This window comes from Grammomys surdaster, unplaced genomic scaffold (genome assembly GCF_004785775.1).
Source record: "Grammomys surdaster isolate TR1022 unplaced genomic scaffold, NIH_TR_1.0 238, whole genome shotgun sequence".
In the NCBI taxonomy this organism is placed as follows: domain Eukaryota; kingdom Metazoa; phylum Chordata; class Mammalia; order Rodentia; family Muridae; genus Grammomys; species Grammomys surdaster.
Window position 1 is genome coordinate 833133 of NW_021604683.1, and position 21722 is coordinate 854854.

The window sequence follows — 21722 nt, forward strand, 5'->3', positions numbered from 1 at the left end:
GCTGACTCTAAACTAGATGAAATAGGGAGGGGAGACGAAAGTTTAGTAATTGATGGATCCCCAGTATCCATCAATAGCCATATCAGAAGTGACATGAACGGACAGATGTGTGGACTTGTGTAAGACAGAGTTCTCTCAGGGTCTCAGAGTCCAGGTCTGTGTCCTCCAGGTCTGAGTGACTCGTGTCCTGGGCACTGTGCTCAGGGACAGAGAAAGGACTACAGCCCCTCCCCCTCTCCCCCTCCCTCCCCCTCCCCCACTCCCTCCCTCCTCCTGCTGATGTTGGGGAGGTAGGAATTCCAAACCCTATTCCTGCAGACCATTGCCATGTAAAGAGAAGGTAGGATGTTCCAAAGTCCCTTGGTCTGAAACCCTTCTCTTTAGGCATGGCTGACAGCTCCACTCTTTCCTTTCAGCAGCCCCTTGGCTGTAGTTAGATGGTGGCACACTTGTCTCTCAGTGCAGCACTTGGCTGAGTGAGTTTCAGAACATGTACATGCATACCCTTGAGCTTGAAGTCCTCACATGATGGATGTGGGCATCGCCGTCTACAGGGTATTGTTAGATCATGCTGAGGTGAGAGCCTGACTCAGAGCCACAGGAGGCAAAGCCCCCACAGGGACAGACACCTGTGTATTTTGTTGCCTGGGAACCTCAGACCCGGCCCAGGTCAGCCCTCAGAACACTTGATTTGAAGGGTCAAAGGCAGCAGGACCTTCTGAGAATCTTCCAGTAATGAATGGCAGGTTCCACAAGAAGCCATTTCAATGTGTTTAGATCAGTGGTTCTCAACCTTCCTAATGCTGTGGCCTTTGACATAGTTCCTCAGGTTACGGTGACCCACGACCATAAAATTATTTCACTGCTTCTTCATAACTATAATTTTACTTCTGGTATGAATCATAAGGTAAATATCTGATGTGCAGGACCCATGGGTTGAGAACCGCTGCTCTAGAAGGACCTGGATGTGTTTGTCTTTTCTCCCATCTTCTACCCGTGGCTAGAGCCCACGTGGGCTTATCTGTCATGTCTGGCCCAGGGGAGTCATAGATGAGGGCAGGAACATGGTTCTGAGGGCTTCTACAGGAAGATGAGTGATGAAGCAAACTTTTCTGGAACTTTCTCAGCTCCCTCTGTTGTTTGTCCCTGCATGCAGAGCCTATCCACGTCAGTTGTTTATGCTCACAAGCTGCAGGGCCAGCCCACAGAGGGCGTGGCCCAGCCATGCCCCAGCTATGCTGAGGCAGGTCTCTAACTTCACCCAGGCTGCCACAGCTTGGCTACTCTAACAGAATGTTATGGGCTTACCTGGAAATCCAAGATCTGATGTCTGGAGGTGGCTGCTTCCTGTTTCCCGGGTTGTGTGTCTTGTGGCAGCCTCCGATGGTAGAAAGAGAGGCTTGTCCTATAAAGTCATTAATCTCATCATGAAGTTCATGAGTTACCATCTCCTAAACGCAACTTAGCTACTGTCCCAGGAAGGCTGTGAAGGCTCAGGCTTCACAATAGGAATTTAGGGACGGAGGTGTTGTGGCTTGGGGTTCTCGGCAGAGGACCATCCGCGTTACCACACAGATTTCCTCCCTCTGCTCATAGCACTGAGAGGCTTTCCTTAGGGTTCAGCCTCCGAGTACTGATACATCCTTTCCTAGCATTGTGACCTTGGTCAGGCTTGCTCACCTCTGTGGTTGAACTGAGCATGGCTTGCCTAAAGAGCCAGTTTAAAAGTTCATATTGTCTGCTCCAGAGGCTTTGCTTATGGAGTCTACCCTATGGCTCTCTCACACACCCAAAGAACAGCTGTTGAACACAAAGGCTTCTGTGTCTGCCCATGATGGACATTTGAGGCCATAAATGTATTTGTGGTGGGTCATCCATGTCCTATAGGGTGCTGAGGATCATTCATTAGCCCCACCCACCAGATACCAGTCATATCCTTTAACCTAGTGTGACAGCCTCACGTGCCTTCAAACATGGTCCATTGTTCCCAGCACCTGCTGTCCATTAAGCTGGGCTCTGCAGAGTTTCACAGGGGTGTTGCCTGTAATGGGGTATCGGATTGCTCTGGGTGATGGTCAATAGACATCATTACATCAGTGACATCCCACCTGGATAGGAGACCTCTGACGGGGTGGCAGGATGTCTGAGCTCTGAGGTATGAGCATCTCCTAGAAACCCTGAGGAGACAAGAGCCTTGTGAATCCACTTTCATTGCCTTTTAAACAACTAAACTCACCTCCACACTCAGACACACAGCATATTATAAAGGCGGGGCACAGAAGGACGCTGAGTGTCGATCATCGTGGTCAGCGTCACTGGATTTGAGTACACTGAGGAGACACCCCTGGTTAGTCTGGGAGGACATTTTCAGTGAGGTTTAATCCTTCAGAGGTAGGAGAAGACCTACCCAGGGTGGTCATGACTGTCCTGCAGGCTGAGGGCCCGGCGGATGAAGAGAGTAGAGAGAGAAGCAGGCTGTGGGCGAGCCTTCACCTCCCTCTGTTTCCTGACAGTGGATGCATGTGACCCATAGCCCCCATCTCCTTTCACTGTGGCATATTGTCCTCTCAGGCCTTGAGCCGAGATAAAATCTTACATTGTTTATTGCCAGGCATTTGTCACAGTAACAAGAAAAGTAGACAGTATAGAGAAGACATAGAATGTCTTTAACTTGATATGACTTAGGACCAGCCAGCTGTATTTCTGCTACCTAAAAAAGCCAGTTGCAGAGGTCATCAGGCCGAAGAGATGGACTCCTAAGAAAAATAGACACAGACAGTGGGCACCACGGCCAACGTGACACAGAGCACGCTGCTCAAGGGTTCCAAGTGTGGCCCAGATGTAAAAGGGAAGTGACCCCCCCCAGATGCATTCTCCTCTGTGGACATGTGAAAAGCATGTGTCATTTGAATCCCGTTTTCTGTGTAGGGAGGACAGCATAAAGGACTCATCAAATTCACCTCTCCTGGTAAGCTCAGGCTCTGGGCTGGGAAATACATGCTTTGTGGCCAGCAGGTGGCGGTGGCGGGTGGCGCTCGCGCGCGCTCTCTCTCTCTCTCTCTATCTCTCTCTCTCTCTCTCTCTCTCTCTCTCTCTCTCTCTCTCAGACAACCTGGTGGGCATTTTGGGTGAAGATGAGGTAAGGCAAGGCTATGTTTGTCCTCACTGGACACCAAGCAGCAGAGATGTCTGAGGGGGACTCAGTGTCCAGCCACAGTCACAAACAGTACCGCCTTGATGTTTTTGTCTTCTCGGAGCTGGTACTTGGTGCTTCTTACCGATTACCTCTCTCACAGTTCTTGTGTGATCTACTGCCTCTATGGATAACATCCTGATGTGGCAAATTCTATTTTGTCTCTTCTTTTTGAAGCAGAGGGAAAAGAACTAGCTGGCTCATTGAATCTAGGTTTTCGGCTGTGCAGTTCAAAGTAGGCTTGTGGGCTTCCCTCTCATAGGTGCCCTGTTCAGTGCTAGTGGCTATAAAACCTGCTTGTGAGTGGCCCTGAACATGGAGTAGGACTTCCAGAGAGGTGACTGGAGTAGAGATGTGAACATCAAAGTCTATACTGCAACCTCTGTCCTTACGCTGTGTTTAAATTCACCTAGGTGTTCCCTCTCTAGAGGAAGTAAGTTGACTGCCCCAGGACCTAGCCGTTGTAGCTTACAGCCTTCTGAGTACCTGTGTGTCACCCTGGTTAGAAAGTCCTTCAAGGTTTTTCATCAGATGCTCATGGGGTACTGTGAAAATGTGCTATAGGTGTGGGTACCATATGCCCTTGGGTGATTGACAGGAGGAGGTGCCCTCAGGGATGTGGATGTTGGGTGAAGACTATAAAGGGCTTGAAGATCTTCAGAGCTAATTTATGGTTTCCCCAGGGAAGAAGTTCTGTCAGTCCTTAGCCCTGCTGAGCTCCTGGCTCCATGGGGTGGTTTTGAGTTTTGAACTTGTCCCACCCTCCAACACACACACAGCTGGATGAGCAGAGTGTTTGATGATAGACTCATGAATCTGTATGCACACATGTATGTATTTCTGCGGACAGTGTGAATAAATATACTGTTGCTTCCACTTCTTTGGAGAAACTGATTAAATTAGCAGTCAGTCCTGAAGTCCAGCCACAGTGGAGAATCAAAGCCTTCGTGCATTTGTTTGGCTTTGTGTGGGGGATGTGCGTGGGTGTGTCTGATATCCCAGTCTTACTACTTTCTGAGACAGGTCTCACTGAAGCTGGAGTCAGGCTGACAGCCATCCTGCAAGCCCCAGTGACATTTTGTCCCTGCCTCCTCACTGCACAGGCATATATGAGGGCAAGTCCTGCTTTTTACCCAGTTCCTGGGGATTTGAACTCAGGTCCTCAGGTTTGTACTTACACCTTACCCATTGAGTTGCTTCTCCAGGCCTAACCCCTTAACTTTGTTTTCAGTGACAAATGACAACTATATAGACCCTGCATTGACACTGTGTGATGTTCCTATGCATGCCAATATTTGATCATTTCAGAAGGATCAATGCAGGCCAGCAAGCAAGCTCATTAGCTGTCATGACAGGAAGTGCTATCATTTAAAACTCTCCTTTCACCATTTTGAAACACTGTGGAGTTTTACTGTAGCCGCACACACAGTGCAGGTCACTGAACGCCTTACCTAAGATTACCTGAAGGTTTACTCTGACATCCATTGACATCTCTTGTCCCACCCCCAACGTCACCAAATTCCAGCCTCGGATAACCACAATTTACCTCAAACTTCCATCAGTTCGACAGCTTAAAACACGTCACCAAAAGCACATGGCGCTTGCCTCTTTGTGCTGGAGGGGTTTGCTCAACATTGTGCCCTCCAAGGTTCACCAAGATGGTACCCGGTGAAGTAAATTTCCTTTGCTAAAGCAAAACAGTATTATACTCTGCCTTTATCCTGTGCAGCCTTTATCCATTCATTCCTAGATTGATCTTCTGTCTTATATTTAGTAAACTAAGCTTCCATAAACACAGGCGAGCAGATAGCTCTCCGGCACACTGAGTTTAATTAAATATATATATATATATATATATATATATATATATATACATATATATACATATATATATGCCATGTATGAAGCCTGAAGAGCTGGAGTCACAGGCTATTGTGAGCTGTAGGACACGGGTGCAGGGGACTTTGTCATCTGGAAGAGCATCAAGCGGTCTTAACCACCAAGCCCCTGCTATACTGATTTTAGTTCCTATGGATTCATTCTCAAGACTGGCACAACTGTGCTTGTGATAGCAGAGTATGCATTCCCGAGAAGCCTCAGGCTGACCGCTGATAGGACTCCCACCAGCAGTGCACAAGGATCTTCCTTTCTCCTGACCAACCCTCACTCCCATCTGCCTTTTCCCTGGTAGCCATTTCTGGCAGGTGAGGGTTGGCATCCCCTGTTATGTAACTCGCGTCCCTCATGGGCGGTGGTGACAATGGACTGTCTGTCCATCGTGGAGGTCTGTCTGTCTTCTGTGTATGCATGTGTGTGTGTGCCTCGGCGGGCTGGGCGTTCGTGTCTCCTCTATTGCTCCCCACCTCTTCGGAGATGAAGTCTTTTCGTTGGTCAGACTGGCTGAGCTGGAGCCTCTTGGATGCTCCCTGTGCCTCCCCAGTGCTGGGATCTGAACTTAATTCCTCAGGCTTCTGTGACTGACCTTCTCCTACTGAGCCTCAGTACTCCTCATTTGTTCATTTTCAATTCGTCCTTTCCTGCATTTAAAAAGTGGACTCTTTGTCTTCTTGCTACTGGTATGAATTTCTTCTGCAGTTTTGGTATTGACCTCATGTCTAGCGGAGGGCTTGCACACACGGTCCGTCTCCTCAGGGGTGTGGCCTCCTTACTCTGCCGGTTGCCGTTGACATGTAGAAGTGTTTTGATTTGATGCTATCACACGGGTTATTGTTTTCTTTTACACTTGGACCTTTGGTCTTATACAGGAAATCTTTACCCACAATGCTCTGGAGCACTCCCCCTAGTGTTTTCTTGTTATAATCCTGCAGTTTTAAGTCTTATGTCAACACCTTCCCCTTGTCCATGTTGCTCTTCGTGATAGTATGAGATAAGAGGAAGAGGTGTGGGGCAGGAGCTCGTGTGTGACTTGATACCTCAGGTCTGACCTCCGTTTCCCTGGCCACTGTTTGTCACAGATAATGTACTTTCTTCCATTGTATGGTCTTGGCACCTTTACAGGCAGTCAGCTGACCTCACAGGGGTCTATATCTGGGCTCTATCTTCTTGAATTGATACCATCCTATTGTAATGACTTTACAGGAGAATTTGAAGTCTGCTGTTGTGAAAGCAGCAGGTGTTTGGGAGGTTGTCAGGGCTTACACTGTCCTGCCTTTGCAATAAACTCAATCCATTGTGGTCTCTATGAAGCTGACAGATGTTTATTGAGCTGTGTGTGCTTTGGACAGATGTCTATGTGGGGCTTTCTGACAGTTAATAGGTAGTTATTGAGTTTTCTTTGTAGCTAACAGGCTTATGTGGTGTAATGGTTAATCTTGGTCATCAACTTGAGTGGATTTAGAATCACTTAAAAGACATCCTCACAGACACACCCAGATGGGTGTTTCTAGGAAGGTTTAGCTGAGGAGGAAGGACCCATAGACTGGCTATGAAGAAAAGATACACAGGGAAGGGAAGGAGGGAGCAGAGGACCCTGCTGAGCAGGCACCCACCTTTTCTGTTCCCTAAGGCACCGTGTAAGCAGCCACCTGAGGTTCATGCTACATTCACAGCCCCTTTGTCATTGTCTTCCTAGCCGTGGTGACTTTCCCCCCACCAAACTATAAGCCAAAATAAATTCTCCTCCCTCAGGCTGCTTCTTTTAGTGACTTATTTACTTTTATGTATATGAGTATTTCTCTATAAGTAAGCGTACCAAATACATGCAGTGCCCACTAGGGGCAGAAGCAGGCCCCAGATTCCATGGAACTGAGGTGACAGGTAGTTGTGAGCCACCACATGGGTGCTGGGAATCAAACTGACTCCTCTGCTAAAACAGCCAATGCTCTCAACCCCTGAGCCATCTGTCCAACTCCATGACATGTTCTCATGATGAGAACACCCTTGTATGATGAAGTCTTTATGCTGTTAAAATGCTTTACACACATCTCCACACAGCTGATGGAACTCTCATTGCTGCTAAGAGGCTCACAGAGACTCCCACTGTGCAGCTGACAGCTATGGCAAGGAGGTGCTGCTAGACCCAGGCCTCCTATTCCCAACCCACAACTTCCTTTCACCTGAGAAGTTTTTATATAACCCTGGATATATAGAACTACAAAATAGGTATACAAACAGCATGCTCACTGAGTAAAAGTCACAAATAAGTTTAATTAGATCAGTTCTTTGGTGCACATATCACCATCTTACCATTTATTAAGAGTGAAGCACAGTCGCACACCAGTGAGATGGATGCTGTTTGCAGGAACCACTGTCTTAGCTGCGTGTTTGATTCTGCAGGTCCCAGGCACTCTTCAGTGTCTTTTGGAGCTGACTGATGTTTTGATTTTACAGTCACCAATGCCAAGGGTGCTGCTTTGCTTAAATATTGAGTTTGAAAAAAATAGCAGACGTATTTAGAGCCATATCAGAAATTGTTGGAAATTCTATCTTAATCCCAAACCAAAATTCATTAAACAAACTCGTTAGTTTTAAATTAAATCCAGAGCTAGCAACTAAAACAGCATTTGTTGTTGTTATTGTTTTGAGACAGGCAGCTCAGAACCTCCATTTCAGGGGATCTGGAACCCCTACTGACCTCCTAGGGCGTGGCATGCATGTGGTACACAGGCGCACTCAGGTATATACACAAACATATAATTTCTAAATTCCCACTTATTCGGGTGTCCTTGCCAGAGTTAGCATCCAGGCGCAGCACTTCCACAAGGTGGTACCCAGGCCAGCCTGGACTATAGTTTCTTCTAGATCTGAGGTTCAGGTTGGGAAGGAGATGGCTTTTATCCCGTCTACTGTCAGTTTAAAACATTTGCAGCACCCAAGTGCACAGACATTTTGTATCTGAAGCAGAGCTCATGCTTCTCTGAGGCAGAAGGTGGCCAACTCTGCTCTCAGATGGCCACTCCCCAGAACAGTTGTCCATTGGCACCAGTCTCCTTTAATTTGTTAGCTGGGGAGGAACGAAGTCCTGGTCTCCTTTCAGCTTTAATTACAGGGGCTGGAACAAGCCCTCTCGCCTGTTAGGAGGGCCTGGCTGTAGCTCCGTGTGGAGACAAATCACTTCCTGTCTTGCTCTCTTGGGACTCCTGATTTTAAAGAGAGTTGCCTGGTAACAGGGAGACTGGGGGCCATGTGACATGTCTACTTTTGTGTGAGAACAGGTGATAAGTCCACCCCACTTCAGTTTAAAAGGAATCACCTCCAATTCCATCTCCCAAGTACAGCTGCCTCCCCAGGGGATTCTCCAGGGTCCAGTTCTTACCTACCACGGAGGAGCAGGTCACCTTCAGTGCATATCCAGATTCAGGTGCACATGTAAGATTTTTCCTCCTGCAGATGAGATCATGTGAGACCAGTCCCCTACCTTCCTTGCTCTTTCCCATATCCCCGACCACACAGGACTAGCAGGGAAAGCATTTCCTTCCTGCCAGGCGTAGCTAATCCAATACTTTTCTCCTCTCTCTAGAGAGAAGCTGCCAGCTCTGTTGGCTAAGGTGCCCATTTGGTCATGATGGTGGCTGGGGGTGGTGGTGGTGTTAGGTACAGCAGGGAGCAGACTAGGGGTCTAGGAAGGATGGACAGGTCTAGACCCACCCTCTCTTGGACAATTTATCTGAGCATCTTCTATATGGCCAGCCCTGTTTTGGGCCCTTGGGATCAAGTGACAAAGGTAGATAGGATTCCTTTCTCTCTTGGAGCCCATAGCTTAGGAGTACCACAGACAACACACAAGATAGCAGGGTTGTGGTGGACACCACCTAGTTGAGGAGCCTGAGAGTAATGACTCAGTCCACATAGCACGGCAGCCCCCAGGGGGTGATGTAGGAGCTAAGGTGTTTCGAGAAGGAACCAGTCATTCAGGGAGAATTATGAGCATGAGGAACAGCTGGTACAAAGACCAGACAGGCCTGGACATACTCCAGGAAGTGAGAGGAAGTTTCTGTAGAAGAGTAGTCAGGGAGAAGGTACAGGGGATGGGATGCCCTCCTGGGTATAGACTGTGTGTTCGCTCTGGGAGCGCCAGGGAGAGGAACCACAGGTAACCCAAGGCAATGGCTGAACCTTTGAAAGGAGGTACATAGAAGCATTCCAAATCATGATTTTGCCAGTTTGTCAGAACTACATGCTAGGATGTCTTCAGTCACTTTTTATATAACTTCAGTGAGATGTACTTGGCCACATAAAACATGGACAGTATCTGTGCATTATTACCACAATTGAGAGAGCATGGCTTCCCATCACTTCCTGTACCCCCCCCCCCCATTATATTACTCACCTCTGGCTTCCCCAGGACATCTGTGCCCTATGCCCAGGAATCTCAGTCACGCTTCTGTGACTATGGGCTTGCTTGTATCTTGTGGCTCTTATATGGAAAATCAATATGCATATATGGAGGGTCATAGATGAGCACAAAGCATGTATGTATGCTTTGTGACATAGAATGACACATATATAGGGACATGCCACACTAAGCCTAGAGGTGTGTGTTAGCCTAAAACAAACTGAAAAAAAAGTTTTCTCAAGTCATAAAGCTATTCTCTTGTTTTTACTAACGTTGTAGTATTTTGCTTTTAAAACCAAAGCAAGAAACCAGGCTGTCTCTGGATTATTTGTGTGAATTTCATGAGGTTGGAATGCAAGCTTCCCCATGTAGACTCAGGAGGAAACCCCCATCTTGTAGGTCTTTGTATCCAGGATTTTTACATCATGGTTCCTTTCTATGTAAGGCTTGCTCCGTGACTCCTAATGACAGAGCTGGTGACTTAGTCATGTTTGGGCTCTTGCACCTTCTTAATTGACTATAGCCATGCAGAGAGCCATGTTCTCTGAAGCACATCTACTTACCCAGTTTTTCCCCTTGGGTGGGTGGGGTTTCTAGATTATTCTTGGCACATAGAAAAAGTACGATTCCAGCTGGCTTCTTCCAAGTTCTTCTGAGACACACAAAGTTTGTAGAGGAATCAGTAGCCCACTTTCCATAGTTGAATACTTGGCTAGTCTCTAGTCTTTGCATGGCTATAGCAGTCCCTGATGGACACTTGGGTGGTATGCAGTTAGCATGGACCCAGACCTGGCAGCTACTTGTGTGTAAGCCTTCATGTGTACACATTTTTGTTTCTTTGGGGGAATACAAAGAGTAGAATCTCTGGGTTGTACGAAGGTATTTAATGGTTGAAGGAAACAGACAAAGGCTGGGAAGATGGCTCAAAGGTAAACTGCTTGCTTGCCCTTCACACTCTAGGATCTGAGTAATGACCCCAGCATCCATTAAAAAAAAACTAGGTGTAATAGCATGTGTACCTTTAATCTCTGGGAAGACAGAGACAAGAGGATCCCTGGGTCTGGCTAGCCAGATTGTCTAGAACATTCAGTGAGCTCCAGGTTCAGTGAGAGACCCTCTCTCAAAAATTAAGATGGGGAGAGACTAAGGAAGACACTTAAGGCTGACCTTTGGCATCTACACAAATGCATATATACCCTCATGTGCATGTATGCCTGTGTGCATACATGTATAGGAATCCAATGCACTGTCCATATCCAGAGTCTGGTAGGCTTCCAAGTAAGAGGAAAACAGTCCCAAGAGCAGGCAAAAGAGTCAGAGATACCCCTCCCCAACTCATACTTTTAGGAGTCCCACAAAAACAAAGCTAACAGCCATAGCATATATGCAGAGGACCTAGAACAGTCTCATGCTGGCTCTGTGATTACTACTTCAATCTCTGTGAGCCCCTATAAGTCTTGTTTATATAGAACTTGTGAGAGTGGCCAACCAATGGTTGGTCTAATGTGAGGCCCAAACCCGGAGAGGCGGCCCATGCCCTGACACTGCCTGGATGACCAGAATATAGAGGCTGGATAGCCCAGAGACCTAGGATAGGAAAAAAATCAATAAAATAATTCCTAATGATATTCTGCTATAGTCATAGGTCATTGCATAGCCTAATTGTCATTAGAGAGGCTTCCTGCAGAAGCTGATGGGAACAGAACACTGGGTGAAGAGAAAGCCAAAATTAGAGATCTCCACCAGGTCCCTCCCCTTGGAGCTCAGGGAAGAGGAAGAGGGGGAGAAGAATTGTAGGAGGCAGAGAGGTTGTAGACACCAGGAGTCACCATGGCCCACAGAATCAACTAAAAGCTATTTGTATTAAATATACACAGCCTGAGCTGGTTATGGTTGCTCAAGTGAGTTTTGGTAATTTGTATTGCCTCAGAAATTATGTTTTTAGCTACTTTCCCATCGCTGTGAGGAAACACCAGAGCCAAAAGCAACTTGGGGATGTAAAGATTTCTTGTATCTTCCAGACTAGAGTCCATCTTCCAGGAAAGCCAGGACAGGAACTAGGAGGCAGAAACTGAAGCAGAGACCATGGCTGAACTCTGCTTATTGGTTTGCTCCTCATGGCTTGCTCAGCTTACTTTCTTATAGCATCCAGGACCACCACCAGCCCAGGAGTGGCACTGCCCACTATGAGTTTGGCTGGCCCATGTCAATCATCCATCAAAGACAATGCTCTCTAGACTTGGCTACAAGCTAGTCCTAAAGACGAACATCGCTCAATTAATACTTCTTCCAAGATGACCCTGAGAAGCTGACATAAAAACTATTGTAAGTTTATGTCATCTAAATTGCCAGTCTATTAGCATGAAGTCACTAGAGATGGCATGTTCTATCTCTTTAAGATCTGCAGACTCAGGTGGTGTGTATCACCTCCTGTGTTCCTGATGCTGGCTGCTTTCTCTCTGCTTCTCCTTCTCTTGTGCTAGAGTCTTACCAACTTTCTCATTGATGGACTTTTTGTTTTAGCAGGTTTCCACTGTGAACTTTAGCATTGCCTTATGTCCATCTCCATAATTTACTTCATTCCTTTTCTAGGCTATTGAGATAGGCTGGATGGCCAATTGTGTGAGTTATTTCCTCTTTTTTAATTAGGGCACTCAAGGCTCTAAGCATCCCCGAAGCATCATTTTGAGATATTCCATTTGCTTCAAAATCCTCTGTGTTTCAGTTGTGAGTTCTTCCTGGAACTTTGGGCTTCTCAGAAGTTAAATATATATTTTAATTTAATCCGGTTATTTTTGAAGAGATCTTTTTCGTTATTGATTTCCAATTTTGTTCCACCCTAGTCTGAGAACATGTTCTATATGAATTAAGGTCTTTGAAATCTATTGAGTTGTTTCATGGCCCAGAACAAGCTCTGTCCTGGTACAGAGGGTTCATGTACTTGGAGGAGGACATGATCTTTGAAGGTGTTCTGGGGATGAATTCTGTGTCAGCCTGGTGGAGTTGGTGGGTGTGTTCAAGTCTGCCCCTCTAACTTCTGTGAATGATGGAGGAAAGACCTCTGAGACTCATGGCTACAGTTATGACCTACATGTTTTTCTTGGGCTTTAATTTACGTATTCAGAAGCTCCAAAGAAGCTTTAGACGCCTCATGATTTCCGTGTAGAGTGATTTCTCTGTGACAATGGAGTGATCCTTCCTGTCTCTGACAAATGTGTTTGCTCTGAGGTTCTTTGTGTCTGTAAATAGGCCTTCTTTAAGTTTCTTTGACTGGGATGAGAATGGGGGTGCCCTTCCCTCTCCTTTCTTAGTGGTTATTTTGTGACAGTGTGGACTTTGGTCCTGCTTTTCAGCTATACTTTTTTTTTATTTAGAGTGTTCTTACATGAATATGATTGATTTTTCACATTTAAATTTACTTGTGGGTATGTGGGGTTTTGAAACAATTTTATCTGTATGTGTGCATGTCTGGGTGTATTTATGTGCACCACATGTATGAAAAAGCCCCAGGGAGTCATACCAGGACATCAGATCTCCTAGAGCTGAGTTGAGAGGGTTGTGAGCCACCAATGTGGCTGCTCTGAATCAAAACTAGGTCTTCTGCAGAGACGGCTGTGTTTTTAATATGGAGCCATCATTCCAGCCTTGTTTGTTTTTGAGATAGGAACTCATGTAGTCCAGGTTGCCCCAAAATTAACTATGTAGCTAAGGATGGCTTTGGACTCCTGATTCTCCCACTTCCCTGCTTCCAGTTCTTTAGTGCTGAGATAGCAAGTGGTTGCCACCATGACTGACTCTTACATAGTGCTAAGGGTTGAACTGAGGGCCTCACACTTGCTGGGCAGGCAGTCTGCCCACTGAGCCATACCTGGAAGCCTGATTGTGCTGCCTTCCATTTGGGGCAATCACCTTACAGTAAGTACATCTCTTTGCCTCTCCACTGTTATATTATTATTATTGTTGTTGTTGTTATTGCTCAGTTTTCCTAGTATGGAGGAATGGCTCAGCAGCTAAGAGCACACATTGCTCTTTCAGAGGAACCAAGTTCAGTTTCTAGCAATGTTGGGAAGCTCACAACTGCCTGTTAACTCCAGCTCCAGGGGAATCTAATGTCTTCCTCTGTGGCCTTCAGAGAAGCCTATCCCCACACATGCGTAGACCCACATACAAATACACACAACTGAAAAATATTTTTTTAAAAGATAGATTTCCTTCAAGAGAATTAAGTACAAATATGTCTATACATTGCAGGCACCACCCAGTGCCTCCTCTTTCATTGTTCAGATTTTAGGATTCCTTCTGAAGTCAGTCCTTTCCCTACCGCCTAAAGGATTTCTTTTGCCATCTTTCATAGCCATTGATTCTTACTGCTTTCTAGCTTCTGCAAAAGTGTTTGCCTTCATCCTGAGAGGTATTTTTAGCATGTGTTGAGTGTGAATCATCTGAGCTGTCTTCCAGTGAATGTCTTCTCAATGTGTTGCTTCTGGGTGACCCTGGGACCCTTCATTGTGCCCCAGTGTGCCTGTCTGTCTATGGAGACCACTGAGGTGTTCTCTCTGTCAGCCATGGTGACGACAGGCTCTACATGGGCTTCTTCGTGCTGCTGGAGCTTGGCCGAGCCCTTCCCGCATCTCTGTAGGCGTGGGGAGTTTCAGTTGGCTGACACACATCGTGAATCTATTTCTTGGTTGTCGGATGCTCTTCCAGTCCTATAAATATCTGTTGAGGTTTATTCTGGGAAGCAGCCCGGTTACTTGGAAACGAGCTCACGCATCCTGGTCTGGTTTTTACAATTTCATAGACAGAAGTGGAACTGAGCTCCATCCAGCCCATCACTGTTTGTTCCGAAGACCAGGACCATCTGTGAACCTGTCCCAGTGTCTGAACAATCACAGCATGTTCCAGCCTGACTGATGGTCACAGGGCACAGCACTGGATCTCCCAGTGTCCTCAGGCCCCAGGCAGGGTCTCCCTGGCCCTCTTTCATAGGCAGATGCCAGACTGTACACACCTTGGGGTTCTTGGTTTTTGCTCAGGTTTTCCAGCTGTTTGTCCCACAGACTCCAGATGTGGGCCCCTTGGACCTCTCTGCTTCATCATCTCAACTTCAACTCAGTTTCTGAGGCTCTTTTTAGGTCCCTGCAACCCAACAACCATCCTAAGGCATCGGCTAGACTCCTAGGGTGTGCCTCATTCAATGCCCCTCGCTCTAGCTTTCCCTCCATTTCTGCTCATTTCCAGAACCTGAAAATCATTTATACTCTGACTCCTACTTTTCTTGGAGAGAAGAGAGGATCCAGCCCATGCACACAAGGCAGAAGTAGATACGCTCACGGTCCCATTTCTCCGTCCTCTTCTTTCTTGGCAGCATCCTATATAGCCCAGGCTGGCTTTGATTCACGATGCAACTCAGGCTGGACTGGATCCCTGTAGGGTTTGTCTGTCACTCTGTGCAGTATGACCTTGCACACGTTATCGAGTTCAAATGTAGTAGAACAAGCGAGTGAGGCCCTCGCCACTGCCGAGCTCACTTGATCCATTTCTCTCCACTGAGTCAATGTGCGTCAGGCTCTTTATACAAGAGAGCATACAGAATGCACTGCAGGGAGGATGCGCAGCAGAGCCCACCTGGCGCACTTGAGGCCACCACAGCTGCTCTTGTCTCATCTCTTTCTGTCCCTGTTGTTGCTTTTAGGTACCAGGTGTGAGGCAGGTATGTGACAAAACGACACACCCTGACTCATGGGTGTCATGCTTGAAAAGCATGGGTGCTGGGGCAGCCCTGGGTTTCCCTCTGGCCTGCCACTCATGTCTCTGTGGTCTGGCAGGGTACCAGCAGCTCGCTTCTGTGCCAACCAAGGCGGATATACCTTTTCTACACTCAGGTACAGGTACAGGCACAGGAATAGGAGCTGATTTCTTAGGCTTAGATGTTAGGAAGTCGGGTCTGCTGTGGAGATAATGAGCCCTCCTCAGCAGTTAGAGCTTAGCATCCAGAAGCAGTGGGAGATATGCAGGAGCCGAGCAGACAGACATGGAAAAGTCTGAGTCCTGAGCACACGTGTGTGTGTGTGTGTGTGTGTGTGTGTGTGTGTGTGTGTGTGTGTGTGTGTAGGGCCAGGCATGTCAGAGCTGGAAGGACACAGGGCTGGTTCTATGGCCTGAGAAGACAGAACAGGTAGCAGTTGAGGATATCTGTACCTGAATGATGTCAGAGTGCTGGAGGCAGAGATTGCCCATTACCCATCTTTCCTCCTCTGGGGTGAATCTTGGAGGTTAATGAGGCTGAAACTTGGGGAGCATGCTGAGCCTCACAGGGGATACAACATGTGTGGAGAGTGGAAGGCCAGGTGCAGCCCCATGCTGTGGTCTGTCCTGTGCTGTGGTCAGTGGACCATACCAGTACCTGAGGAAGAAGCCAGTATCCCATGTTCCTCAGGACCAATCCTGTCAGAAGTCTTTTCTGTAGATACCCCTCCTCTGGAACCTTCCCTTTGTTATTATTTCCCCCTGAGTGCCAAGTAGCAGACCTTGGTAACCTCCAGACTAGACCTTAGTGAAGAAAAATCAGAAGTTCTTGGCTGTGGACCTACTGTGTGTCCTGTGGCAGTTCTGGAGACTTGGAATACACAGATGAAAATTAATTCACAAAGATCTCATGCAGGGAAACTTTCCACTCCTGACTAGAGGTACTCATGACAGGCTCTCTCAGTTAAGAGTGAGTTTAATCAGGTTTGTAATGATGACCCTGAGGCATTCACAGTGTCTTCCAGACTCATCTGTGAGGGTGACACACACTCAGTGGACCCTTATGGTTGAGCATGCCACAGTGCCCAGAGAATGGCTGACTTTCCCTTACCAGGCAAAAACCCCCCAACGTTCACAAAGAATTTCTCTCTAGATCCTTGAAATACCCCCAGTTCACTAAGTCACCACATCCTTCAGAAACACCAACTGGAACTGTTGTGTGTATGGCTTCTTCAGACTATGAGCCAACAAATCCAGGATGCCATCATTTGCAAAGCCAGTAAGGCAGACTCAGGATGGAGTCTCTGCCTGAGCCACTTACATTAACCTTTTCTTTCTCTGTAAGGCACATGATGAATGACTCCAATTAGACATTCAGACCTCAGCAGACTTGTGTTTTATCTCCTAAATTCCTCTTAAGGTATCACATTCTGTATATTGCCTTGTTTTGTGTTTCTGCTTCTCAGAGGGGGCAGGCTCTGTCTCAGGGGCTGATTTTCTATCCTTTCGAATTTCTCGAGTGATGCTTACGATGTGCATGCATATGTCTAAATGCTAAGATGCAACCGAGCCAGGCAGACCCAGAGCCAAACTGGTCGTGCGTTCACTTGCGACATTCTTGAATGACTGACTCTGGTGTCCACATGTCTCTCAGGGGAGAGTGGCTGTCATTGAACCAATCTTCAGAGGAGGAGACAGAGAAGGACGAGTGGTTAACAGCTGCCAGTCAAGGGAAATAAGACAGGGCGCCAGTTCCTGATGGAGACCCTGACCCAGCAGTGTCCTACTGATTAGAGAGATGTCATGTATAAGCAATGCCGGCAAGGCAGAGGGTAGGCAGGGGAGCCTCTAGGGTGGCGTGCTGTATGTACTGAAAGCACATGTATGTGGTTAGAAAGTGGAAGGCACTGGAGAGAAGTCATTGCTATCTGAGGCTGGAGTCACAGCCACAACAGCTAGAGTCACTCTAATTCATTCAGATGGCTTTGAAAGAGGATGTGGGCTATGGTCACCCAGGTATCTAGTTCCTGGACACTTGGGATGTATGATACCCACTGTGGTCGAGCATGTGACGGGGTCGGGGGCTAATGTGGTATCATACACCCTGCACTGCCCACTGAGCCTCTGGAAACAGCACAATGCGGCATGTATGGGTCATCCAGTTTCAGCTCTAGGCCCCTGGATCTAACTCCTGACCCCATCCCCTGAAGGCTACGTGGAGCCAGTTCTCTAAGACCTGTTTCTCATCCTGATGGGTCTCACAGGAACACTGCCGAGGAAATGCAAGAAGGAGTTGCTGGCGGTGAAGCTGAGGAACCGACCGAGCAAGCAGGAGCTGGAGGACCGGAACATCTTCCCCAGGAGGACCGATGAGGAGAGGCAGGAGATCCGACAGCAGATAGAGATGAAACTTTCCAAGTAAGTGAACACGTGCAAACCGATGCTGAGGACCAAGAGACATGTGGACATGTCTCAGCCTCTGGAATCCACACTGGCCTCACAGGGGGATGTGGGATCTGTAGCAGATTTCTTGCTCGTGGCATTGCACGGGAATACATACCTCTCTCTTGGGGCTGTCTGTGTGCCTGTAGCTCAGCAGTATCCCTGACCTCTACCTGTTGTGTTCCCTGGGACAATCAAAACGTTCTCCAGATCTCACCAAGATACCCCTTGGTGAACCAGTGGTCTGCACAAGCCAAGGGAGACGTATGAAGAAGGGAGAGTCACAGAAGAGAAGGTCTGGACCAAATTACTGCGGACATGTCTTTGCTGTGATAGTTCAGGCTACATACAGCTCCTCATAAAGTCCACCCAGTTATCTCCCTTTAAGAATTGGGTCCAGCTTTGTTTGATTACCTGAGTCTTTCAGGAGAAGCTGTGCTCACACGAATGCGTCCATACACTGCCACACTTTGTGGGGTAGAATGTGCACCATACGTTATGTGCTACAGGGTGAGAGATACACTAGCATCCTTCCACACTCAGTCACAGCAGGGTCAGGCTCTCCTCCTGCCTCAGAGTCTGGCTGTGGCCTACGGAAACAAATGGTGGATTCCTTGACTCTCTGGGGTCCATCAGGTGATGGTTACTCAGCAGTCTGGGCCATGGGTCAGGCCAGAGGGAAACTTCCCCATGTTGGACCACAGAGGGCAGGGCTAAAGAGCATTTATAGATGGTAGAGCTACAAGGGGCGGGGCTATAATGCACATTCAGAATGTAGGACTGGCTAGGTGTGTCCTAGAGGGTGGGACTGTGGGTCACCTGCAGAGGGAAGGCTGCAGAGCACCTGCAGGAGTGGAAGGAACTTCAGAGGGTGAGGCTGTGGGTCACCTGTAAGCACCTTAACTGCAAAAGGTGGACCTGGAAGCTGCGGAGCTACTTGGTTTGGGGATGTCTAAGAGGTACGGAAGACAAAGGCTGTAGGCAGGATTCCCCTTCGCTCACAGAACTGGGAGCTAATTTTAGACTCTAGGATGTAATACAGCAGATTCTCGGTTTCTTGTCATTACATCTGAAAATGGAAAAGGATCCCAGAATTAGACACAAAGAGCAGGAGGCTGTGAGTCTCCCCAGGAGGTCAGAGGTGGCTTCTGGTGTCTCTGTGTCTTCCCCACAGGAATGGTCTAATTGGCTCTCTGCCTGTGTGCCTTCTTAGGACCATCCACATTCTACTGCTGAATAATTCAGCCTCCGGTTGCCATGACAACACATCATCTACAGTATTCCCAAGAGAGTTTGGGGTTTCCATAGTGTTTTATTTTGCTACTTCCAAATCTGAATTTTTCTCTCTTCTGTGTGCTCCATGGCTTCTCTGAGCAAAGTGATTCCCATCTTCCACACATGGCATCCCCCATATGCCTGGTCTGGGTTCCACAATGAGGTTGGGGTCCCCTCTGCAGGGGTAAAGTTGTATGATATGCCTGTCCCTTCTGCAGGGTTGCCAAGCTTGCTCTCCAAATATATGTGGGTGAGTGTGCACAGTCCTGGTTTCTCATGGGGCTGTGTTCTGAGAATAACCTGCAAAGGCCTGTGTGCCCCCTTGACCCTGTCCATACCCTCCCCCCAAGAACGTTAAATACAAAGACACCATTGATATGATTTCATACTGTAGCATGGGCTTCAGTCTTCCCAGCTGGAGCCGCAAGTGTGTGCCACTGGACCTGCTGGCTGTCACCTTCAAGTCCTGAGCATATACCACGAGCTGTTTATCTGTTCCCCTCAAAGTGACTGAGAGGTGTACTTGCCTATGGCTTATTATGCTTTAGGGAGAGGGTGAGATGTCTTACCCAGGGTGCTGTGGGAGGAAGAGTGGGCGTAGGAATCAGACAGTCAGGGAGTACCCAGCCAGCCTTCTGGGAAGTGTTCTGGACAGTAACAGTTCTCAGACAGTGCCTCCTGCCGGGAATTCTGGGGTTCTCTATCTTACTCATTGCTTGAGGCTGTCTTCTGTGGGTTTCTAACTTCATGTGTAGTGTGCTCAGAATCTGGGCCAAAACACTATACTTGGTACAAGATGTCGACACTCATGGGGGACAGTAAAAGGAATGAAAAGTTTCTCCCCCACATCGTCTAGAGATGTGGAGATCACCTAGAATGAGGATATCCAGAAATGAGCTTGGCCTGAGAAAGGTGAAAGGTTCAGATAGCAATCCTCCATCACAGCTGTGGCCAGGGGTCTCTCCTACTTTGTGAAGAAGAGACAGTGGGGCTGGTTGTTTTTTGTAAAAGATTCCAGATCACTTAAAGGAATAAGATCACATTCCTGGCAGGAGGAACTGGCTAGGAACTGCTACTGTCATGGCCAGGTGTCCTCGTGGGCTGTTTGTCATAGACACAAGGCATAGAAGCCACCAGCAGGCCTCCTGAAGAGTAGGTAACATGGTTGAATAAACAGGCCACAGGTGCTAGTAACAGAAGTTCCCTTAGAGCCCCCCTGTGATGGAGATGATAGCCTTGTCCCTGACCAGTCAGTTGATAGCTTGCCTGGGCCAAGTCTCTGGGCAGGCATCTCTGGAGTGATGGGTTGCACAGCTTCTTGCTTGGGCTCCCTGGGGGAAGTCTTTGTTCTGGGGCCGAGTGAGAAGCTGATTAAAGCTCAATAGCATCCTTCAGGGGTTGGCACTTAGCACATTAGCACAGTTAAGTGATCCCAGCTTCTCTCTGTACATTGTGTTCTGCTGCATCCAGAACAGACCGCCACCACTGGGCCGCAGAGAACACAGGGTCTCAAGGAAAACAGCGCCAGGCGCGCTTGTACCGCCGCTGAACAGAACAGCCACCTCTCCCGCTTGCTCACCTTGAACTCTGCACTTGAACAAGGGGGTTGCGTGATGCTCCCAAGCGAGGGGTGGAAATCGGGCACTGCTACCTCACTGGATGATGTGAGGCTTCTGATGCTGCAAAGGAGGCTGGACATGATGCAAGCTCTTGGGTTTGTGAATGAGGGGCTGTGAAAATAGATGATCTTATTTGCTGCTGCTCAAAAGCTGGTTCTATCTGAAGTATACACATCCCCTGCATAGGCAGGGGTTACACTCTTAACAAGTGGATCTTTGCTTCACCCTTCTCTCTCTCTCTCTCTCTCTCTCTCTCTCTCTCTCTCTCTCTCTCTGCCTCTCTCTCTGTTTCCCTCTCTCTCTGTCTCTCTCTGTCTCCTTCTCTGTCTCCCTCTCTGTCTCTCTCTCTGTCTCTCTCTGTCTCCCTCTCTGTCTCCCTCTCTGTCTCTCTCTCTGTCTCTCTCTGTCTCTCTCTCTCTCTCTGCCTCTCTCTCTGTTTCCCTCTCTCTCTGCCTCTCTCTCTGTCTCTCTCTCTCTCCTCAAGAGTGGATGTAAGCCCAGTTCACCACGGGCATCTTAAGTCCCATGGGCATCATCTTGGAGACAGCCATGGTCGTAAGGTAGCTGTTGTTTGATTACTTTCTGCAGTCCAGTGGCTTGTTTGGTGCTATGCACTTGTGGTCTCTTTGAAGGTTTGCACAAGTGTCCTGGGGTGGGTACTCTGCAAGGCTTCAGTTTTCACATGAGGAGAATGAACACAGCACCAGGCCACGTGGCAACAGGTGGCTTGTTAGTGGTGTGAAGAGCCAGGGATGATTGTGTCAACAAGCATGAACTCAACACTGCCCCCCCACCAGCCCCCATGGAATCAAGTCGTATGCAGAAAAGGGATGGAGGCACAAGGTGGCAGCTTCCGTCAATCCTGAAAGAGATGTGAAACAATGTTACTCTGAGACTCAGCGGCTTTGTGTTGTCCCATGGGGCTTCAGCCTCTCATCCCTTCCCAGGGCCATCCTAGTGCTGTCTCCAGAATTACAAGGCAGGGAACATTGGTGGATAATTGTTCCTCTGACACTTTCTGGTGTCATATCTGGCTCCCATGGGAGGTATGCGAAGTGCAGATCTCCAGACCTTCCTCCTATCTTCTGAGACTGGGGAAGCGGGAAGAGAGAGAGAGAGAGAGAGAGAGAGAGAGAGAGAGAGAGAGAGA

At 47.9% G+C, this 21722-nt stretch overlaps 1 protein-coding gene across 1 annotated transcript in view; it reads left to right on the forward strand.

Annotated features, from left to right (window-relative positions):
• Phactr3 (phosphatase and actin regulator 3) overlaps window positions 1-17658 on the forward strand; it is a 160483-nt gene extending 142825 nt beyond the window's left edge. Inside the window, exon 8 of the mRNA XM_028774144.1 lies at window positions 17501-17658. Coding sequence (XP_028629977.1) covers window positions 17501-17658 — 158 coding nt within the window. The remainder of the gene's footprint in view (window positions 1-17500) is intronic.
• Window positions 17659-21722: the final 4064 nt, after the last annotated feature.